The 19,267-nt window shown below is 41.8% G+C and overlaps 1 protein-coding gene across 2 annotated transcripts in view; it reads right to left on the reverse strand.

The window, feature by feature from the left end:
* The window catches only part of KMO (kynurenine 3-monooxygenase), a 473,316-nt gene that overhangs the window by 355,838 nt on the left and 98,211 nt on the right, over nucleotides 1–19,267 (reverse strand). Inside the window, exon 2 of one of the 2 annotated variants that reach the window (XM_086927254.1) lies at nucleotides 9,652–9,797. The exons of the other annotated variant lie outside the window; for it this stretch is intronic. Within the exon in view, the coding sequence (XP_086783380.1) occupies nucleotides 9,652–9,771 (120 nt within the window). The 5' untranslated portion in view covers nucleotides 9,772–9,797. The remainder of the gene's footprint in view (nucleotides 1–9,651; nucleotides 9,798–19,267) is intronic. 2 annotated transcript variants of the gene reach the window in all.

The raw sequence follows: 19,267 nt of genomic DNA on the forward strand, positions 1-19,267 counted from the left end.
TGGTTGGCATTTTTACATATTGAGATAATTCTCTTATTTGTATTTATACAATAATATATTTATATGAATGCACAAATGGTTGTTGCTAAATATGGTAATGCATTTATGCAATAACTCCAGCCCTGGACACATGCAAGTGAATGTTAAATCATCAAGCAGGATGTTTTGAACTGTCACTTTAATGACAAAACGGTTTGTTTACAATGCACTGTCACATTAAAAATTAAGGTCACATGCTGCAAGCATCTAAAAAAACGTAAAAAAGACAAAAAGTATTTAATCCAATTGTTAGACCTAAAGCGCGTCATGTGATCAAGTCCCCTGCGAGGGACGAAACACGTCATGGCTGCTGCGCTGATCCAGGAACCTGAATAAACAGCAAGTAACGAGCCACGGTGATCTGCGCTCTTTTCTTTGCCTTATCTGTACTGGCTATTTTGGATATATATATACATATCCAACACTCGTTGCTTGTATTAACCAGTCGCTGCTCCAAAACAGGCTTGCTCATCAACAAATTCAATAAAGTTTACATCCACTTTTAAATATCCTCAAGTGCTGTGTCACGGGTGAAACTACTTAAAAAGTGCATCAGAAGACAGACTGGTAGTTTTTTCAATTAATAACACAATGTTTGATAATACACAAAAACTTTGCCCCACATGATACTGAAATTAAGAACAAATGAATGTAACCGGGTAACACTACTGTTGGTCGGAGCTCTGGACTCCTTCATCAAAGATACTGGCCATTTCATTTCTAAGGTTGAGGGAACCCCATATCATCACAATAGGGAACTCCTGGTGACACTGGATGTGGAGTCCCTTTACTCTAACATCCCGCAAGAAGGTGCCCTATCGGTAGTACAAGACATCCTAATATCCAACCCCCAGATACAAAATTCCAACTTTATCATGGACTGCCTAAAAATAGTTCTAAAGGAGAACTATTTTGAGTTCAATAACGACTTTTACCATCAGGTAGGCGGAGTAAGCATGGGCGCGGCCTGCGCCCCCAGCATCGCCTGCCTATACATGGGCGAATTTGAACGCATCCACGTCTACAATGAGATGTCGCCATTTTATGAGAACGTGCGAGCCTGGTCTCGTTTCATCGACGACGTTTTCTTTATCTGGGAGGGGGATGACATCACCTTAACTGAATATATTGCATGGCTCAATGCAGCGGACCCCAATCTGAGGTTCACGAGCCACTTCAGTCAAGACAAAATTGAATTCCTGGACCTATGGGTCGAACACAGTAATCAAGAGATCATAGTTTCTCTTTTTACCAAACCTACCGCCCGAAACACCATACTGCAATACGGAAGTTACCACCCCCGTTGCCAACGTGACAACATCCCCTTCAGTCAATTCCTTCGTATTAGAAGGAATTGCACAAACATCAAAGACTTCTTAACTGAGGGGGATATTTTGAAGGAGAAGTTGTTGCAACGGGGGTATCCTTACCGGCTGGTTAAGGATAGCTTCAAACGGGCCCGTTACTACAACCGAGAAGCCATGTTCGAACCCAGGGATCTCAATCCCAGGGAATCCATTGTCTGTATCACCCGACACTCGACCATAAACAACCAACTGAGACAGGCCATCAACTCCAGCTGGTTTTTGCTTAACTTAAATCCAGACCAAAGTGCACTACCCAAACCCATCTTTGCATTCAAACGCAACAAAAACCTCAAAAATCACTTAGTGAGAGGTAAAATGCGAGGGCCGGAACCCTTAACACAGAGTTCCATCACTGGGACCGGTCCAGTGACGGGCAACCACAAATGTGGCAAATGCCAGGCATGCCCGAATGCCATAGTGGGAAAGGAAATAGTGACTCCCACCCGCACGATCCACCTCTCCAAAATGAGCAACTGCAGGTCCTCCAATTGTATCTACATCATCATATGTCCATGCAGAATACCATATGTTGGAGAAACAGGAAGGGAGATCAGGTTGCGCATTGGAGAGCACAAATCCAACATCCGCACTGGCAAAAGAGGAGCTCCTCTAGTTGAACACTGGACATCTGAGGGGCATTCTGAAAATGACCTCAGGTGGTCAATACTGGAAAAGATTCAAACTCCGACAGGCATGGATCCCACATTGCAAAGAAAAAAACGCGAGGTCTTTTGGATCTTTTTTCTGAACAGCATGGAGAAAGGCCTGAATGAGGAATGCCCGTGGGCTAATGCCCTACTGTAAATTCTGGTCCCCCATTATTTTCTCAGTGTATCCCTCCAGTCTGTCTATCACCTTAAAGCACCATAAATCCCTTCATTATTTCCCCTCTGTATTTAATCCCTTTTTCTTCTGTTATTAATCCCTGCCTTGCCCACTCATTTTCAACGGAACGTCTTGGTTTCCATCCCACATATAGTGCAGGTAAATATACGTTTCCACGACCATATCTCTGATCTGCATCTGTAGGCAAATAGCTGGAATTTATTCAGAACCAATACCCCCTGTCAGAGGATTCCACCCCCGGCGATCGCCGTTTTAAGTCACATTACCCTTTATGAGATTCTATCGTTAACCCTGGTTCTGTAATGAGGGGTCCCTACTACAAGATGGCCGCTTCTGTTTCATCACAGGGATCAGCACCTCTCTAAATCCGTCCTCTATGTCGCTTAGAAGCTAGGAATCTCCCGCGCCTCCTCACCTGAACCGAACATCGGGACCCGCTCTCCGAGTATATATAGACGCATTTTATGCCGTTAGCCTCGCCTGTCCTCGTGCGTGTGACCCGGACCGCCGTTGGGAGACTGCCATCTGCCGATATACCAGGTAAGCCCACACTGCTGATTAAACCGAGCAGTTTCTATGCCAGCCCTTGATTCTTGCCTGTCCCCTCCTTCCCGGTAATACTTGCCTGTTGCCCTCTAGGTTCCAATTTAAAGGGACCCGACTCAACCTGAAAACCACTGGACGGCAGAACGGACTTATTCTCCAAAGACTTCCGCATGGGTAGGCTGGCCCCCCTCTTGATATTCATCCTCAGCCGGCACCCGGTGCAAACGAACCTTATTTACCTCACCACTCCTCTATTTTTCTTTTATTGTTGTAGATTAGCTCATCTCTCACCCCCAGCCGGCGGCCCCAGCTCTGACCAGAATCCCTCTGTGGGTGTTTTTTCCATCTTCGAAAAGGTATCCCAGAAATAATTCTCTATGTCGTCTCTACGCGTTTTTCCTCTCAGTGAGGACGATAATTGCAGCCAGCGCTTAATTAAACTGCCTATCCCCATGTTTCAGGTACACTCATCCCATACAAGTAGCAGATAAGGTCAGCATCACCCGAAGGTCCTAGATGGTATCTCCCTGTTCAAGTGAAGGTATGCGTTCATACATTGTTATCTTATATCGTGCCTTCCACTCTCAGGCTAGATCAGCCTCGGGCTAGATAAGTATATTAATGTGCCTTTTCATCCCCCTCAGGGACACTCATCCTTACCTATTCTGCCACGTATATTCGGGGACAGGATTCCATCTATCTCTGATAAATTATCTAAGGAAACGCGATACCATGCTGGCACTACCAAATTGCCAACTTCTGGGTTAATTACACGCCAGCCCCATCCTTTACTAGCAGGTAATATTCTATGCAGTAACTAGGGTATGTTCAGACTTAAGGAGGTCTCTTCAGTTAATACTTCCATCTATGTGTTAAAGTTTTTCCTTTTCTTTTTGATCTCTCATTTAAAATGTTCATACATTGATGTGGTACCTCTATTGTACTATTATTGTCTCTGGGCCTAGTCGGATCGGCACAAACTGTCAGTCATTATCTGTTTGAGTATCTACGTATGCTTGTTTCATTGTTCCTTGAACCCATGCAAGTATGTCTTCTAAAATAGATGTTTTTAATATGTTTCCCTATACAGAAGTTCTATACATGTGTGGTTCCTTCTTCTCTACCCCACTTCGCCCTGATGAAGGTGTTGCCCCGGACGGGGCTACACACCGAAACGCGCGTTGGCGTCTGTTCCTATCAAGGAACCTACTGAACCAACCCGGACATTTGATCAACGGTCCCCTTGTCACCTAAAACCATCTTTGCCTAGTGTCGTAGGATGTATGATGTGTGAATGTCTTCGTATGAATGTTAAGGGTATGTCAGTATGAAGTTAGAACCACCATTTAATTGTTGTCATGATGTTTATTTATTCTGATGCTAAATAACTTATATTTATATACTAATATAATGAATTCATAGAAATAAAAAATAAATTTTGATAAAATCAAACTGGTTATATGATTTGCTTGGGTTCAGGACAAGTTTTATAATACAAAGGACCTCTCCTAGGCCATCGTTTAAAACTACTGCGGGCAGGTCCCCTCCCTGTGTTTGATTGTTACTTTCCCCATCGACCTGCCTAAATTGATGTGGGGTCCCCCTCCGACTTGAAAACACTACTGTGTAGCAATTCTATTTTGCTAACATTGTTTTGGCGTGAATTTATGGACAAGTGCTCAAAATTTACTAATTGTTAGCAGCATAACGCCTAAGTATGCATATACCGTTCCTGCATGACAAACACAATTCTGCAGGTGCCGAGACATCTTAGTGCAGTATTATCACAATCAAGCCCAAGTGGGCATATGTTAATGGCAGAGATAGCTTGTTTATAAACATTTCAATGTCTTCTAAAAGTGCAAGGGCTTACAAACAAAATAAATTCGGTATTTTTTTATAAAATGAAAGAAAGTAAACAGATAAAAACATAACGAATGGGGAGATGACTCCCTCCTTACTGCAGTTAATTGCAGGTGAGTATGTAGATCTTCCTCCATAATAAAACCTTTGGGATTTTAGTATTCAGCTTTCTTATATAAGAAGATTATAGCCTTCTCTATTGTTTCTCCTGGTTTCCACCCCTCATATTGGTTTTGATAGCATTGATTGCAAAATAAGATAATCCCTGTGTGCTATAGCAATGGTGTTGCTCGATATGTCGTGCCCCCGGATAAGTTCTATCCCCATTCTTGATGGCATCTACTGCTGTTTACCCTACAGTACAACATTCCGGCCCTTGTCTGTGTTACGCACAATACAGTCTTTATTTGCAGAGAGTTTATTCACCAGAGCAGTATAATCTCTGTTTCTGTGACTTTTTTTTATATTTTTCACTCTTGTATTTACATAAACTTGTCAATTTGTTTGTCACCAGTTCATTATAGATGTCAGCAGAGTCTTTACTTGACATAGGTGTAAATCTAGAAGTACTTTAAAACTGGTCAGATCGTTGCTTGCAATGTCTATGCCTTGTATTTCAGCTAATCTAGATGCTTAACCCATAATAGTTTGTGTATCACTCCCTGTATTTGAGATATTGACTCCAGATTCTTCTTCAAGCTGCCTTAAGTCCAGCATCAGATTCAGATCTTTTACCACAAGATCCACTGACTGGACATCACTCAAATTGGTTTCACTGGTAGATGGCATTGGTGCTTGTTTAGAATTAACAGCAAAATATTTCTTTAACTTTAATGTTCGAACGAATTTAAAGACGTCAACCCTTGTTTTTACATAGTTAAAGTCCTCTTCCAGACAGTAAGATCAACCCAGTTTTAGGATGTCTTTTTTCAGTTAATGCAATTTTTGTCAGATTTATGATTGAAGCCTCAGTTCCCATAGTCATTTCTTGTTCTGCTTGTTCTTGGAGCTCCCTTCGGCGCCTGGATTGTTTTGTGCCTTTGCTCCTCTGTTACCTCTGCCTCTTCCTCTTTGCGGCTTTGCGCTGTTTACAAATGTCCTGGGACGGAGGATGAATCTCCTCTCTTGTTCTAAAAAAACGAATTCTTCAATCACGGAGGGAGCTGGTCTTGCTGTGGAGCCCCTGGGACCCTCGTCTCCATCAGTGTCTAATTCAGAGCTTGGAATGATCTGCTGTTGGTTTTCCACTTGCATTCATCCTTTGATGACGGAGGGTTGCAAATTGTTTCGCAAACATATAGATTTGTCCTTGGTCAAAGTCAATTTTTGTGCATTATCAAACATTGTGTTTTTCATTGAAAAAACTAGCAGTCTGTCTTCTGATGCACTTTTTTAGTAGTTTCACATGTCAAACGACACTTAAGCATATTTTAAAATGCCTTAAAACGTTATTGAATTTGTTGGTGAGCAAGCCTGCAGGTCAGACGAAACGCGTCCGACAGCTGACAATTAAATCATAATTTTGTCAAGACACAGCATCGTCATCCTTTCTTGTTCGAGGGAAAGTGTGCTGATATATATATATGTACTAGACGCCCGTCCCGACCTTGTCCGGGAGCAACAGGCAGCTTCCCCGACCCCCGCCCGCCCCTACATTGTCCATTATGCCGGGCCCCTGCCCGGCCCGTCCCCCGCCTTCCCCGACCCGAACCACTTCTCAATGGACTTGGGGTCCCCTTACCTCCGCCAGAGCTCCTCCATCTAAAACCCCTGTGGCTTCACGTCACTTTTTCCTCCTTTTCCTTCTGTAATGCACCGTTTGTCTTTTCGCTGCCCGACCATCCCGTCCGCCGCCCGTCCCGCCTGCCCCTACATGAGTGCCCTTACCTCCGCCGGCGCTGCTCCCGCCTGTCCGCTCCCACCACCGCTCCTCCCCTGCGCCATGTCCGCCGCTCCTCCTCCGCCGCCGGTCCTCTGCTCCTGACGTCACCGCTCCTCCCCGCGCCATGTCCGCCGCTCCTCAGACACCGCTCCTACCCGTGCTCCTAACGTGACCACGCACGACGCGGCCGGCGCTACTTTTGAGGGACTAATTTTCTTTAATCTAAAATTTTAAATAACGTTTATTTTTTTAATTTATGTAGCCTATAACCATCTACACACCCTGACGATTTCAACTGTGTATCGGGTGTGTAGATTGGCGCAGTGGTTCCCGAGTTTACCCACCTCAAAGCCTGAAAGTTTCTGCTTTATTATAGTAGTATAGATATATATATTTGTGTATGTTATATGTACATATATAAATATGTGTGTGTGTATAACCTAAGCAGCACTGTCTATTTTGGCAATCCCTTGTCTTGTTCACCCACCATACTATCAAATGCTGCATGGAAAATAGATGAAACAGCATGCCACGGACTCAGATTCTTTGCAGCAGTGTTATTTTAATGGTGGGACGACAACTCCATGCGTTTCGGAGCCAACGCTCCTTGCTCACGAGTAACTTTTGTTGTAGTGAAATAAACTTTAAATAAACACCCATGTGACATTATAGAAAATGGAGACTGTAAACAGACTTAACTGATACATCGAGTTTACAACTCATCACTCGATAAAAACATTATTCTTTCAAAGAAAAACATTACCAGTTCTTATTTTTCATTTTATAATATAATTTCAAGGCAAGTGGGAATATTAGCAATCCATTTCAACTCTGCCCGATCTCCCAAACTCAACTCCTATTGACAGTAAGGGTTTGGATCAACTTTATTGTTTGTTAAACAACCAGACACAGAAATATACTTGCTGTGGTGATCACTTATCTTAAGGGTGATTCCCTATTGCACATAGAGCTACCCCTATGTGTATTAATCATAGTTCGATCGCTCAATTACTTTATGCCAGGACAAGAAATAGTCATATCAAATCTATATAACAATATCAATCTGGTGGGCACTGATTATATCCCACTGCTACCACATGTTTGTGAACACCTTTCCCTAACGTCGAACCCATAACGGGGTCTTCTCCTTACCCACAGATTAACTTCAGAAAGGCAAAATCACTTAAAGACACTATCTGTAGGAATCACAGACAGAATATCAACAGTCAGAATAACAAGGTACAAAAATATCGACACAAAAATATGGATGTCCAGAATATCGAAGTCCTATTTACTTAGGGGCCGATTCCGATCTCGATCAGAAGGGCACTGAATCGGATTTGGAGGCTGGATTTCGGTCTGAGTCGTTCACGGGTCCGGACGTTAAAGTACGATGCGAACAAGCACGAAATCTCCGTCCGAATCGCTGTCGGGTCCGAACCGCTCCGTACGACTCGGTCACAAGCAAACCGTGGTGCGCAATGCAAACGTTTCATGACCGAGCTAGTACGATGCTTGATTCAGACAGCCAAATCGAGTTGGAGCGTCCGGCTCGCAATAGCTCCCGGGGTTGGACTTTGGGGGTCTGCGTTAGACCCCCTGTTACCCGCAGCCTTACGACTTGGACACAGGGGGAGACCCATGGTGCTCCCCAACACAGGAATATACGGTGCGGATGGCGCCGACTCATACCCACTGTAGGGGGGGCCACTTGTCCGATGTACCCGTTCAGCCAATGTGAGCCTATGTACGCGACGTACAACCGGCTGCCATTGACTTTTATGGGAGTCCGACCGAGCCGAGTCCGACAGCATACGGCTGCATCGTACTCGCTCGGTCGGACTGCAGGACCCCGGCTCGTTCAGAAAACACCCCAGATCCGGCTGGGTCGGAGTGCTTTCCGACCCAGATCGGAATCGGCCCATAATGGTAAGTACAAAACTATTGAGAAAAAAAACATATCGTTGTTAAAAATATTGTTGTTAAAAATATCTTTTTTTAATGTTTAAAAAATAATGTAATATAAAGTAAATAATACATATAATAAAAAAATAGTTACAATTATTAGAAATACATATAATGTAAAAATAAATTAAACATATACATGTATAAAATATCAAATAAATACTTAAAATTATTTCTAAATAATGAATTCAATAACTTATAAATTGTTAAAGAACATATTAAAAATTATAAATACATATATATACACATACACCAAGAATTTAAATTAAAAAATAATAATATTTTTAACTTTTTGAAAATACATTTTACACTACATTAACTAAAACAGCAGAGAAAATATTAGATAGCCGAGGGGATAAAATTATTCCTACTCCAGAGAGTGCAACAGTAGGAAAGGGCAGGATAGCGAACGGGTACAATTTACTATTACCACTACAGTGAGTGCAACAGTAGAGAAAGAGTAGGATAGCGTAGGGGTAAAAAAATACTATTCCCACTCCAGAGAGTGCAACAGTAGGGAAAGTGTTGGATAGCTTAGGGGTAAAAATTACTATTCCCACTCCAGGGAGTGCAACAGTAGGGAAAGTGTTGGATAGCAGAGGGTTAAAATTAACATAATTATCAATTGAATAATTAATAAAATAAATAACCAATTAATAATTAATTAATAATTAATTATAAATACTATATTCATAATTACGTTTTTATAATCAGATTACTTCCTACCCTATTCCCCTATAAACCCACAATCCCCTCCTAAAAATATAACACAATTAACATAATCATATATTAATTTATTAATATTAATTAACAACCAATTATTGATCAATTAATTATAAATTAATTATAAATAATAATAAATAAAAAATATTATTTTTTTATTATAATCAAATTTCTTCCTACACTATTCCCCTATAAACCCACAACCAGCTGCATAACTAAAATATGCAAACGTTAATTTACATAAAAGTAATTAGTGCTAAATATTTAACACATACATTAAAAACAAAACTACACTTATACCAAAAAATTACATCACATACTAAAATACAGAACACTAATGTGAATATCAATATTATTAACAACAATATTTTTACAAATGATATTACTGTCTTCGATATTTAAAAACATGATATTTCTTACCTTACTGTTGATAATCTGTACCACGATATACTTGCTGTCAATATTCTTGTACCTCAATATTTCACACTCGATATTGTTGTAGTTCGAAATAAACAACTCGATATTCTGTCTGTACACCATATGTAGCTCTCTTCCCACACTAAACCCTAAGAGAACAGGCATTCAAGGATTCTATTAATGTGGAAGTTGCAAAGCGTGCAAATACAGCAGTAACTGCTAAGAGGTAGAATTGTCACCTTTACGTAAACCCTTTAAGATCAGAAAACATGTGTCATGCACCACTATCCATGTGGTGTATGCTTTGAAATGTCTGTGCAACAAATATTATATTGGCAGTACGATACATAAAGCAAATAAATACAATTTTAGAGCATCTGTGTGCCATTAAAAATTAAGACAAACAATATCCTATTGCCAGACATTTCAAGACCCACCACAATCAGACCAGTACTATCTGTCATTTTGTGTACTTAACACTGGTCCAATTATTGAACGAGGGGGGACTAAGATGCATGGAATCGAAACTGATAATACGATATCATACTATGGCGCTCATGTGCCACAATGGGGATGAGGAACTATCGGTTCATTTGGGATGGGAGAATTTGCCTATAAATCAGGATACAATTATTCAAACATCTGAAACTTGCTGATTAACATACTTTTAATGTTTTTACATTAGGCTACTGCATCAGTAATTTGAATTTTAACCTCACTTTATGTTGTCTTTCTTTAATGCACTTTGGTTGTAGTACTAAGGGTTCGAAATGTGACTGTTAATTATTATTATTATGTTTCTACAGATTTCTGTGGAATACTGTAGCAAGTGGAAGGCAATGGAGCTAATATGTATCTACTGACTATGATCGCTTTATCATAACAACACAAGGATAGACATGAATTTTGGAGAGTAGATTTTGGATTGTTGGTATTGAAGAGTCTGCAATACAGAACAAACAACAGTGACCGGTAAAGTCCACTGGGGCAGTATTATGAATACAAATATGTAATGCATATAATTAGGGTGACCCTCAGGTAAATGCCATGCCAGGTGCAATATATTCGTTTGCCCATTTGGGCAACCTCTGGGAACAATGAGAAGACTCCCTTTTGGGTTTGATGTTAGGGAAGGTGTTCCCTAAACATGTGGTAGCAGTGGAATATAATCTGTGCCCACCAGATTGATATTGTTATATAGATTTATTATTACTATTTTTTGTCATTGCAAAAACTAATTGAGCGATCAAGCTATGATTAATACACATAGAGGTGGCTCTATGTGCAATACGGAATCACCCTTAAGATACGTGATCAACATAGCGAGTATATTGCTGTTAATGTGTCTGGTTTTTAACAAACCATAAAGTTGATCCAAAGTCTTACTGTCAATAAGAGTTGAGTTTGGGAGATCAGGCAGAGTTGAAACGGATTGTTAATATTCCCACTTGCCTTAAAATCATATTATAAAATGAAAAATACCAATTGGTAATGTTTTTCACTAAAAGAAGAATCTTTTTATCGAGTGATGAGTTGTAAACTCGATGTATCACTTAAGTCTGTTTAAAGTATCCATGATCTATAATGTGACATGGTTGTTTATTTGAAGTGTTTTTTACTATGACAAAAGTTACTCGTGAGCAAGGAGCGTTGACTCCGAAACATGTAGAGTTGTTGTGCCACCATTAAAATCACACTTTTGCAAAGAATCTGAGTCCGCGGCATGCAGTTTCATCTATTTTCCAAGCAGCGTTTGATAGGATTTGCTGGTACTCGCCACCCCGTCACGTGAACGCTGTCACAAGAAGTCTTGGGTAAGAGCGAACTTTGTTTGTAGGGATATATATACATACATATATATGGGAAAACAGTTTCCTGTGTTAACCTTCACGTATGTTTCATCGCCATTGCAAAGGACACAGAAAGGCAGAACTCCACACAGTGAGATCACGCCAGGTTGTAGCTCAAGCAAGTCTTATTTTCTTATTTTTTTGCATTCGTTTCAAATAAAGTGCAAAGTGCAGTCAGAGCATTCAGAGATAAAACAACCTACGTGTTTCGGCCAGAGGCCTTTGTCCAGGTCAAAGTGTACAACGTGCAAAGTGATTTTAAAGAGGTAGGTTAACCACTCTCTCTCTCCCATAGAAAAAAGTTTGGTTGGTTGTTAAAGGAACATAAAATGTTTCAGCTTTTTTTTCTCTTTTTTTCCCTTCTCATGACAACTTTATGCACTAAAAGTTTCATATTACAGATAAGACTCCCCTATGTTTAGAAGTTAAATCACAGAAGAGGGTTACGGGGAAAGGGAGCCCCTTAACAGATATACCATGCTGAGTTATCAGTTCTATACAGGATGATGTACCCAATCATTATAAATTCATGTTGATCAATTTGATCTGCGCTTCAATCACGGTCTGATTTTAAAATGCACTTATTCAACATCTCTAAAATGTCACAATTTCATTAATATATCATATCAATTTTCAAATGATGCCAATGACTTAACTCTTTAGATTTCACCATGTGTGCGTGTGTGTGTGTGTGTGTGTGTGTGTGTGTGTTTGTGGGTGTGTGGTTGGGTGTGTGTGCGTGTGTGTGTGTTCAGATTGTTAATAAACATCTAGGGGCACTTTTATCAGAAAAAAGAAAGTCATCTTATTGCACTGCGTGAAAGGGAGAGGGCAGGAGTGAACAGTATTTAACATTATATGGCGCTATGCAACTCACAGTTGCCATTTTTATTTTTAAATACCTTTGGATCGCAGCAAAAATTGCTGTTTATTTCAATTTTGGCCCCAAAATATTGTTTTATTGTGCAAGTATTTTTATACACACACACATACATTATACTTACACAATGAAACAATCAAAAATATGGACAAAATAATAAAAAATAAATATAGTAATTAATGTAGACAATAAATAAAATATAAAATCTTGAAAAACCCCAAAAACACATTTACTATAGTTAGAGGTGTAACACAAGGTCACAGGTTTAAACACCCCTTTAGTGTCAACTCAATCTTGCATCTTTCTATACTTAATAATAAATGAGTGGCATTATAACATTTGCCCACAGGCAACTGTATTTATAGGCGTGAGCTATATATGTGCTCAATATTTGTAAATATTGTATTTGACTTCAGAAGCCAGAGCTGAAAGTGTCATTTCACGAATGTCGCTTATCTTGGTTCGCGGATGACCATATTTAGCATTTTGTTTTACTTTTGACATCACCTTGGCATTAGAAACCCCTTCTGCTGACCTTTTGTTATACTTCTGAACTGCAAAGTATCTCCCACATTGCAAAGCCTACTTGCAGTATAAGATATGCTCGTTTTATGGAGATACCTCTGCCATGTATGAGATAATGGTGAGCGTTCTCCAGGTCCTTGTATACTGAGCACAGTAATGCAACTTTGCCTTGATGTTCTAAGATTTATTTTATTGGCATGAATATCGGCGCGTCATCACTTAGCAAGATAGTATTTTACATATATTTGAGCTTGGCTGATATGTCACGTACTGTTCAAGGCAGTTGAAATAGTTTCCTCTTTGTGAGAAACTGACTTCGGGTATGTTCCGCAGTCTACAGAGTAAACAGGTTTCCTTGTGGTCCCTGGCTTGCATTGTTCAGCGAGCCCAGTGATTCAAGGCCCTTTTCGACCAAATGTATGTGTCTGTCAGATCTTATGGCAAAGCCATACTTTTAGTTTTTTTCAGTACACCCTTTTCCTTTTATAATTTTACCCCCAAACACACACACACACACAACCCCAGACACACACACACAGACGCACACACACACACATATATACACACACTGCTCCCATGAGGAACAGCTTTTACAACGCAACTTTTACCACGCAGTACCTTTACCACGCAACTTTTACAACGCAAGTCGTTAAACGACGAGCGCTGGGGGGAGCTGTAGGATAGGAAATAGTTTAATTTACTATCCAAAACCTTCCCTACTATCCACGGAGACTGGAGTTGGAATAGTAAATTAAACTATTCACTATCCAGCGCCCCCAACGCAAGTTGTAAAACCAGTGTGGTAAAGGCATGCGTTATAAAAGCATGCGTAGTAACGACATACATCCTGCTCACACATATGCTGAACCTCCACTCTTTGAAGTAAAATATTTTTTTTTTAACACCTTGCGTGCGGTACGATTTACCGCCGGGTGCTAAGCCCTAACGGAAACAGGCGTGGTCATGACGGAACGGTTCCGTCATGAGCACAGCTCAACCGATGCTCATGACGGAACCGTTCCGTCATGAGCATCAAAAGGGTTAAATAACAGGAGCTTTTAGCATGTGAGAGGTTAGTTATTTTCAGAAATGCATCCCACCTAAAAAAAAATACAAAATTGTAGATGGCGGTGACCACGGAAATGTTCAAGGAAAACTAATGCCTAGAAGTTAAAATATTAATTTTAAAGGGTTTTCCTTAATAACACAATATAAGCATTGGTGTGAAAATGTCTGCGCGCTTGTGCAGGTGAACTCACTGCTGTTCACTCATACAGAATAATTAGCTCTTATTAAATCGTGACAATTCCTGGGCTATAGCCATTTTTTTTAAATGTAGTGCAATCATGACCCAAGGGCATTAGAGCACTTTACATGATCACCAGGTTACAGTAGTTACATTACACAAGGTCAGATTTTTTCGTAAGGGACAAGGAGATTAAGGGCCAGTATTATCAAACATTTGCAGCACTCTTCTGCCACGCAAGGTAACGAAAGGGTGACACAAAACCTAGATAAGATTTACCAGGCCACGCAAGGCCACCCTGAGTGGTTCAGAAAACACGGAGGAACGCAAGACAGTGCAAGACATTGGCTTGCGTTAGTCTACGTGTTAGAGGCATTACATGGGTTGTGCATGGGTGCTCCCATACATCCACTTGTGTATTCCGAGACATTCCCAGATTTAAAAACACTGGTAGATCTGGGAATACGTCACAATTATGGGGCATATTACCAAGCAATAGCGATAATAGCTCTGCGGACAAAAATTTACCGCAGAGCTGCGGCGATTTGTACCGCAAATAAACCTTGGTATTACCAAGGTTTATCGCAAATGCGATAAAAATCGCCGCAATGCATGAATATCGCTGAAAAGTCCGCGATATTCATGCATTACCGAGCTAATGCTCTTAGCCATGTAATCCACCTCCCATTGGATAACATGGCTAAGAACTGCTCAGGGCAGGTGTTAGCTTTTGGAGATATTCGCGCTTAGCGCGAATATCTCCAAAAGTTGGTAATAGGAGATAGCGATGTTAGCGACTGTTTTCAGTCGCTAACATCTTGGCACGCCCACTTTGCATGTCATTAGTGATAAATATCACTGACATGCAAAGTGGGGCCCAAGATGGTCGCTATCTCCTACTAGCTGTCGCTAACTGGTGTTAGCGACAGCTAGGTAATAGGGAGATAATTTTATCTCCGCTTTCTTGGCTTTTAAAGCCAAAAAAGCGGAGATAAACCCCCTTGATAATATGCCCCTATATGCCTTCCCACCATGGCACGAGGAGAAGTATCTTTACTTTTCTTCTTTGTTTCCTCTTTCTAAGTATGCTGCATTTCTACAGTGCACTCAGAAAGAGGAATATGACTCTACGGATTGTTTGTGTGCATGATGGTGTACCTTCCTGCACAAAAAACATCTTCCCTGTAACGCAAGCAATGTTGCTCCATGGTGCAAGGATGTCGGAGTTGGCACTTGTCTGTCTACGCTAGCATAGAGAGAGGACAGGAATGCGCCATATCTTGTTAGATAAGGTGCATTAAAGAATGAGAAATCTGCCCCTAAGTGCTTTGCCCCGAATCACTGGAGGTTGAGCTAACACCGGGATTTGAACCTGGTTTCTAAATCCCAAAGTCGGCTGCTTTAGCTTTTATAAAAAATAATGCAAAACAGCATTTGCTGCACTTAAAAACAATACTTTTTACATGTTTTTGGTGCAAGCACAGAAAAAAATGCTTTGGGTATATCCTCAGCCTGTGGTGCTCACCCTCATTCTGGCTGCGCTAAGGTTTCAGGCGAGTCGCAACTACTGCTCATACCTCCTGTCTTGTCATCTCACTTAACTAATGTGTGCTTACTGCGTTCACAATGTTGGAAGGCCCATCTCCCAGTCTCTGACCCTCATGTCCTGGAGGTGTTTTCATCAATGTTAGGTAACAGTCTGCCTCTTCGTTATGTAGATATATGTATTTTCATATCTTTGGCCGACCATGGAAACGCCCTGACACCTTTTCTTTTTCTTTGCACAGGAACACTGGGCAAACACTCTGGGATTCGCTAAACATGAATCGAATGAACCAAGCAATTATATCATAAATCAAATGTCAGAACACATCAAATAACATAACTAGCATATATTAAGAGACACACGGTCAATTATTTATGGGTAATAAATAATAAATAAGATGCAAGAAGAATTGTTTAAGCTTTTCACAGTTTGCTCAGTGACAATTGTTTGATATGTTGCGTACTTTAAGTATATTTTTGTACTAGCCAAGCTTTAATTTGCTACAGTTGCATTGTCACGCTTGAAATCCACATAAATGCAAACTCTCATTAACTGATTGGTGATTTTCAGTTTATGCTGATCAGTTCGAGATCAGTGTATTATTGCTTTAAGTGCATTAATTGTTTTTGTCTGTGCATTTAACAGGGTTTTTGTTCATTTTCTGTGCTTTCTGCTCCTATGTAGGCGGAATTAAGCTAGGGAGGAAAGTCTTTGAGTGGTGAAAGCTTTGGCTTTGCTGTGCAGCAAGGACACATAGGATGTATTCTCCTCTGGCCCAGTTCTTATGCACCTTGGGGATTAGCTGCCAGTAAGAATCTGACCGTGGAATTAAGTCCACCATAGAATTCGTATGGCATGGTAATTCTGCTGCTGCGTCCACCATTGGCTGAGAATTCTACAAAAATGCCTTATGCGTACCTTCACAAGGCTGCAGATTTTCGAACTCACCCATCTTTAAATATGGGCCGGACCCTAATTGAGTCTCAGTTCCAATATCTGCCAAAATCGAAGAAATTAAAATCTGCACAAAATAACTGGTTTAGAGTTCTGAGGTTGCTGATAATTGTTATTTATGGAGTAACGGCAATTTCTTTGAGTGAATCTACCAGTAGATATTTCGCCAACATATGGGTAGTATAATGGAGACAGCACCATTGAAAACTCCACACTAACCATCTTATACATTGTCCATACAACCACTAAAGAGCTGAGCTGGAAATTTCCTCAGTGGATTCTCCTATTTTAGCACTTATTTCACAAACATTATTTTGTGTTATGCATCTCGGATGATTTAGGGTTGAGAGGTACAATTAACTCTATTAGCCCTCGACTTTAGGCATCCAATGTCCTAAACAGTGCTTGCACATCATGCAGACCAGCCCAGAGCCTATCTAAAGCTCAAACCAGAATTCCTAGTATTAGCCAAACACAATAAACAAAATAAAGCATAAACCTGGCTCAATGACATAAACTGTGATGGCTTCAATCCCCAGCTTTCACTGAATGCTATGTCACTTGCATTTACCATGGGCACCAACCTCACCTCAAGGAACACATTGAAAAAAATAGAGAGACCATCCAATACCATCTCTCTCTTCTAAAGAATATCAACCGATCTCTTCCAGAAAATGACTTCAGAACTGCTGGTCAAGCTCTCAGACTCTTACATCTGGTTGGTGATAATGACTTGCTCCATGACCTCCCAGAATCCGCACTGTCTCCCCTTAGGGGAATCCTACAAGCAGCAACCTGAAGCAACCTGAAGAAATATGAACACATCACTCCCAACCTAATGGATCTCCATTGGCTCCCCTTGCAAGTCTGCACCATCCTCAAAACCTGCTGCATCAATAACAAAGCCATCACCACCACCATTTATGTTGCAGTAAAATTCGTGTTCTCTGGTGGACCATGGGACATCCATTGAGATTATTAATTGCACCCACTATATGAGTAGCAATTGACAAACGGCAATTACCGAGAGGCACAAGATACAGAGAACGGATACTTTGGATGACACATATTGAACGGCCTGGCCAGAATTAAAACTGGCTTGGAGGTTCAATATGCCAAGATAAATTGGTGGAATACACCCTGAAGGAGTCATGGGGACCTCACCTGATGACAAAACACGTATTGACTGGGCATATGAAATCAAGAAGTTGAAGACATCGAACGAGAGAAGATTGTGTATCAATTGTGTACATTAATTACGTGATATTTTGGCGTGTGCTGTGGATATTGTTGTCCCATAATCTTGTTATACCATCTGGCAAATTAAAAAGTAGCTTAAAAATGTAAGAATACAACTTTGGGGGGGAGGAGCCAAGCCAGCGACCGAGATGGCCGCATAGACGCTCGGCTCCGTGAGCCCTCTCACCCCGCGCATACATCCTGGCAACTATCCTGAGCCGTAACGGCATATTTAAGTAGGCGAAGGAAAACTTTCACTGACCGTTTGCTCCTGAGGCTTCTGCGTGCGGCAGACCCGAAGAAATGTCCCCGACTGTTTTGCGGCCCTCATGGAGCTGGGACGGGGGTGTCGAGTGAGAAGCACAGCCGGCCGCGACGGCGACAACAGCGGCCACTGGTGGAGGTGGAGAGTTGGCCGGAGGGCGCCGGAGGTTTGATGGGCCGATGGCGACAGTGACGACCCAGTCCATCTAGCGGAGTGCCTCATGGGTTGCGTGGCAAAGCAGGCTCGAGGGGAGTGCATGATATTTGGCCCCCTTTCCAGTGTTGTGTCCGGGCATAACTAAGGACTTCCCCCGGAATTGGCGGGCGGCTCCCGGAGAGCGGCAGAGATTTTGTTTAGCCCTTTGGTGACTCTTCTCCGGGAAGCCTGCCTTGACTTTCTGGGTCCTCGCTGTGACTCCTGTTGCGCCCTGGTATGGGACCCAGTCCCGAGGTGAGGTGAAGAAGGACGAGGCCGGATCAGCTAAGATGGCGGCTCACACCCTCCTATGCAGACCACATCCGGATAGAAAAGCTGCCGTGCGGGAGAGTTCAGGGGTCTGGCGGCATGAGAAAGAGCCCACGTCCAAAGATATATTGGCTGCTCTAACGACCCTGCATGCGACCCTGACCCGTAACGCCCGGGACCTGGTAAGAAGGATGGCTGCCATTGTTGTCCCGCAGCTCCACACGGGCACAGATCGATCTCAAGGAAGTGCCGACGTGCCCGCTTCTATGTCGGTGAAGAGTGCTCCGGCTATGCCTAGGTTCGTGGAGACGCTGGAAGACCGGGCTCATGAGATCGCCTTGGACAGATCTGTAGTACATGTGAGTGACTCGTCGGGGCACATGTCTAATCAGCGGCTTAGGAAACAGCGCCGATCTACGTCTTGGGCTGCCCCGGCGACGTCTCATCGCTTGCCGGATGGTGTGACTCTCTCTCCTTGGATGGTGCGACTGTGTTCGGACTTGAGGATGTTTTCGGGGTCGATACCGACACAGACAGATTTCCGCAATACATATTCGGCTGGGTTTTGGTTGCTGAAGTCCCATGGAGTACTAACACGACCCGGTCCGCCCAGATCACTTGGACCCTCCACGCCGCTCTGTATGCCGAT

The sequence above is a fragment of the Lissotriton vulgaris genome, chromosome 6 (genome assembly GCF_964263255.1).
Source record: "Lissotriton vulgaris chromosome 6, aLisVul1.2, whole genome shotgun sequence".
NCBI classification, from domain to species: Eukaryota; Metazoa; Chordata; class Amphibia; order Caudata; family Salamandridae; genus Lissotriton; species Lissotriton vulgaris.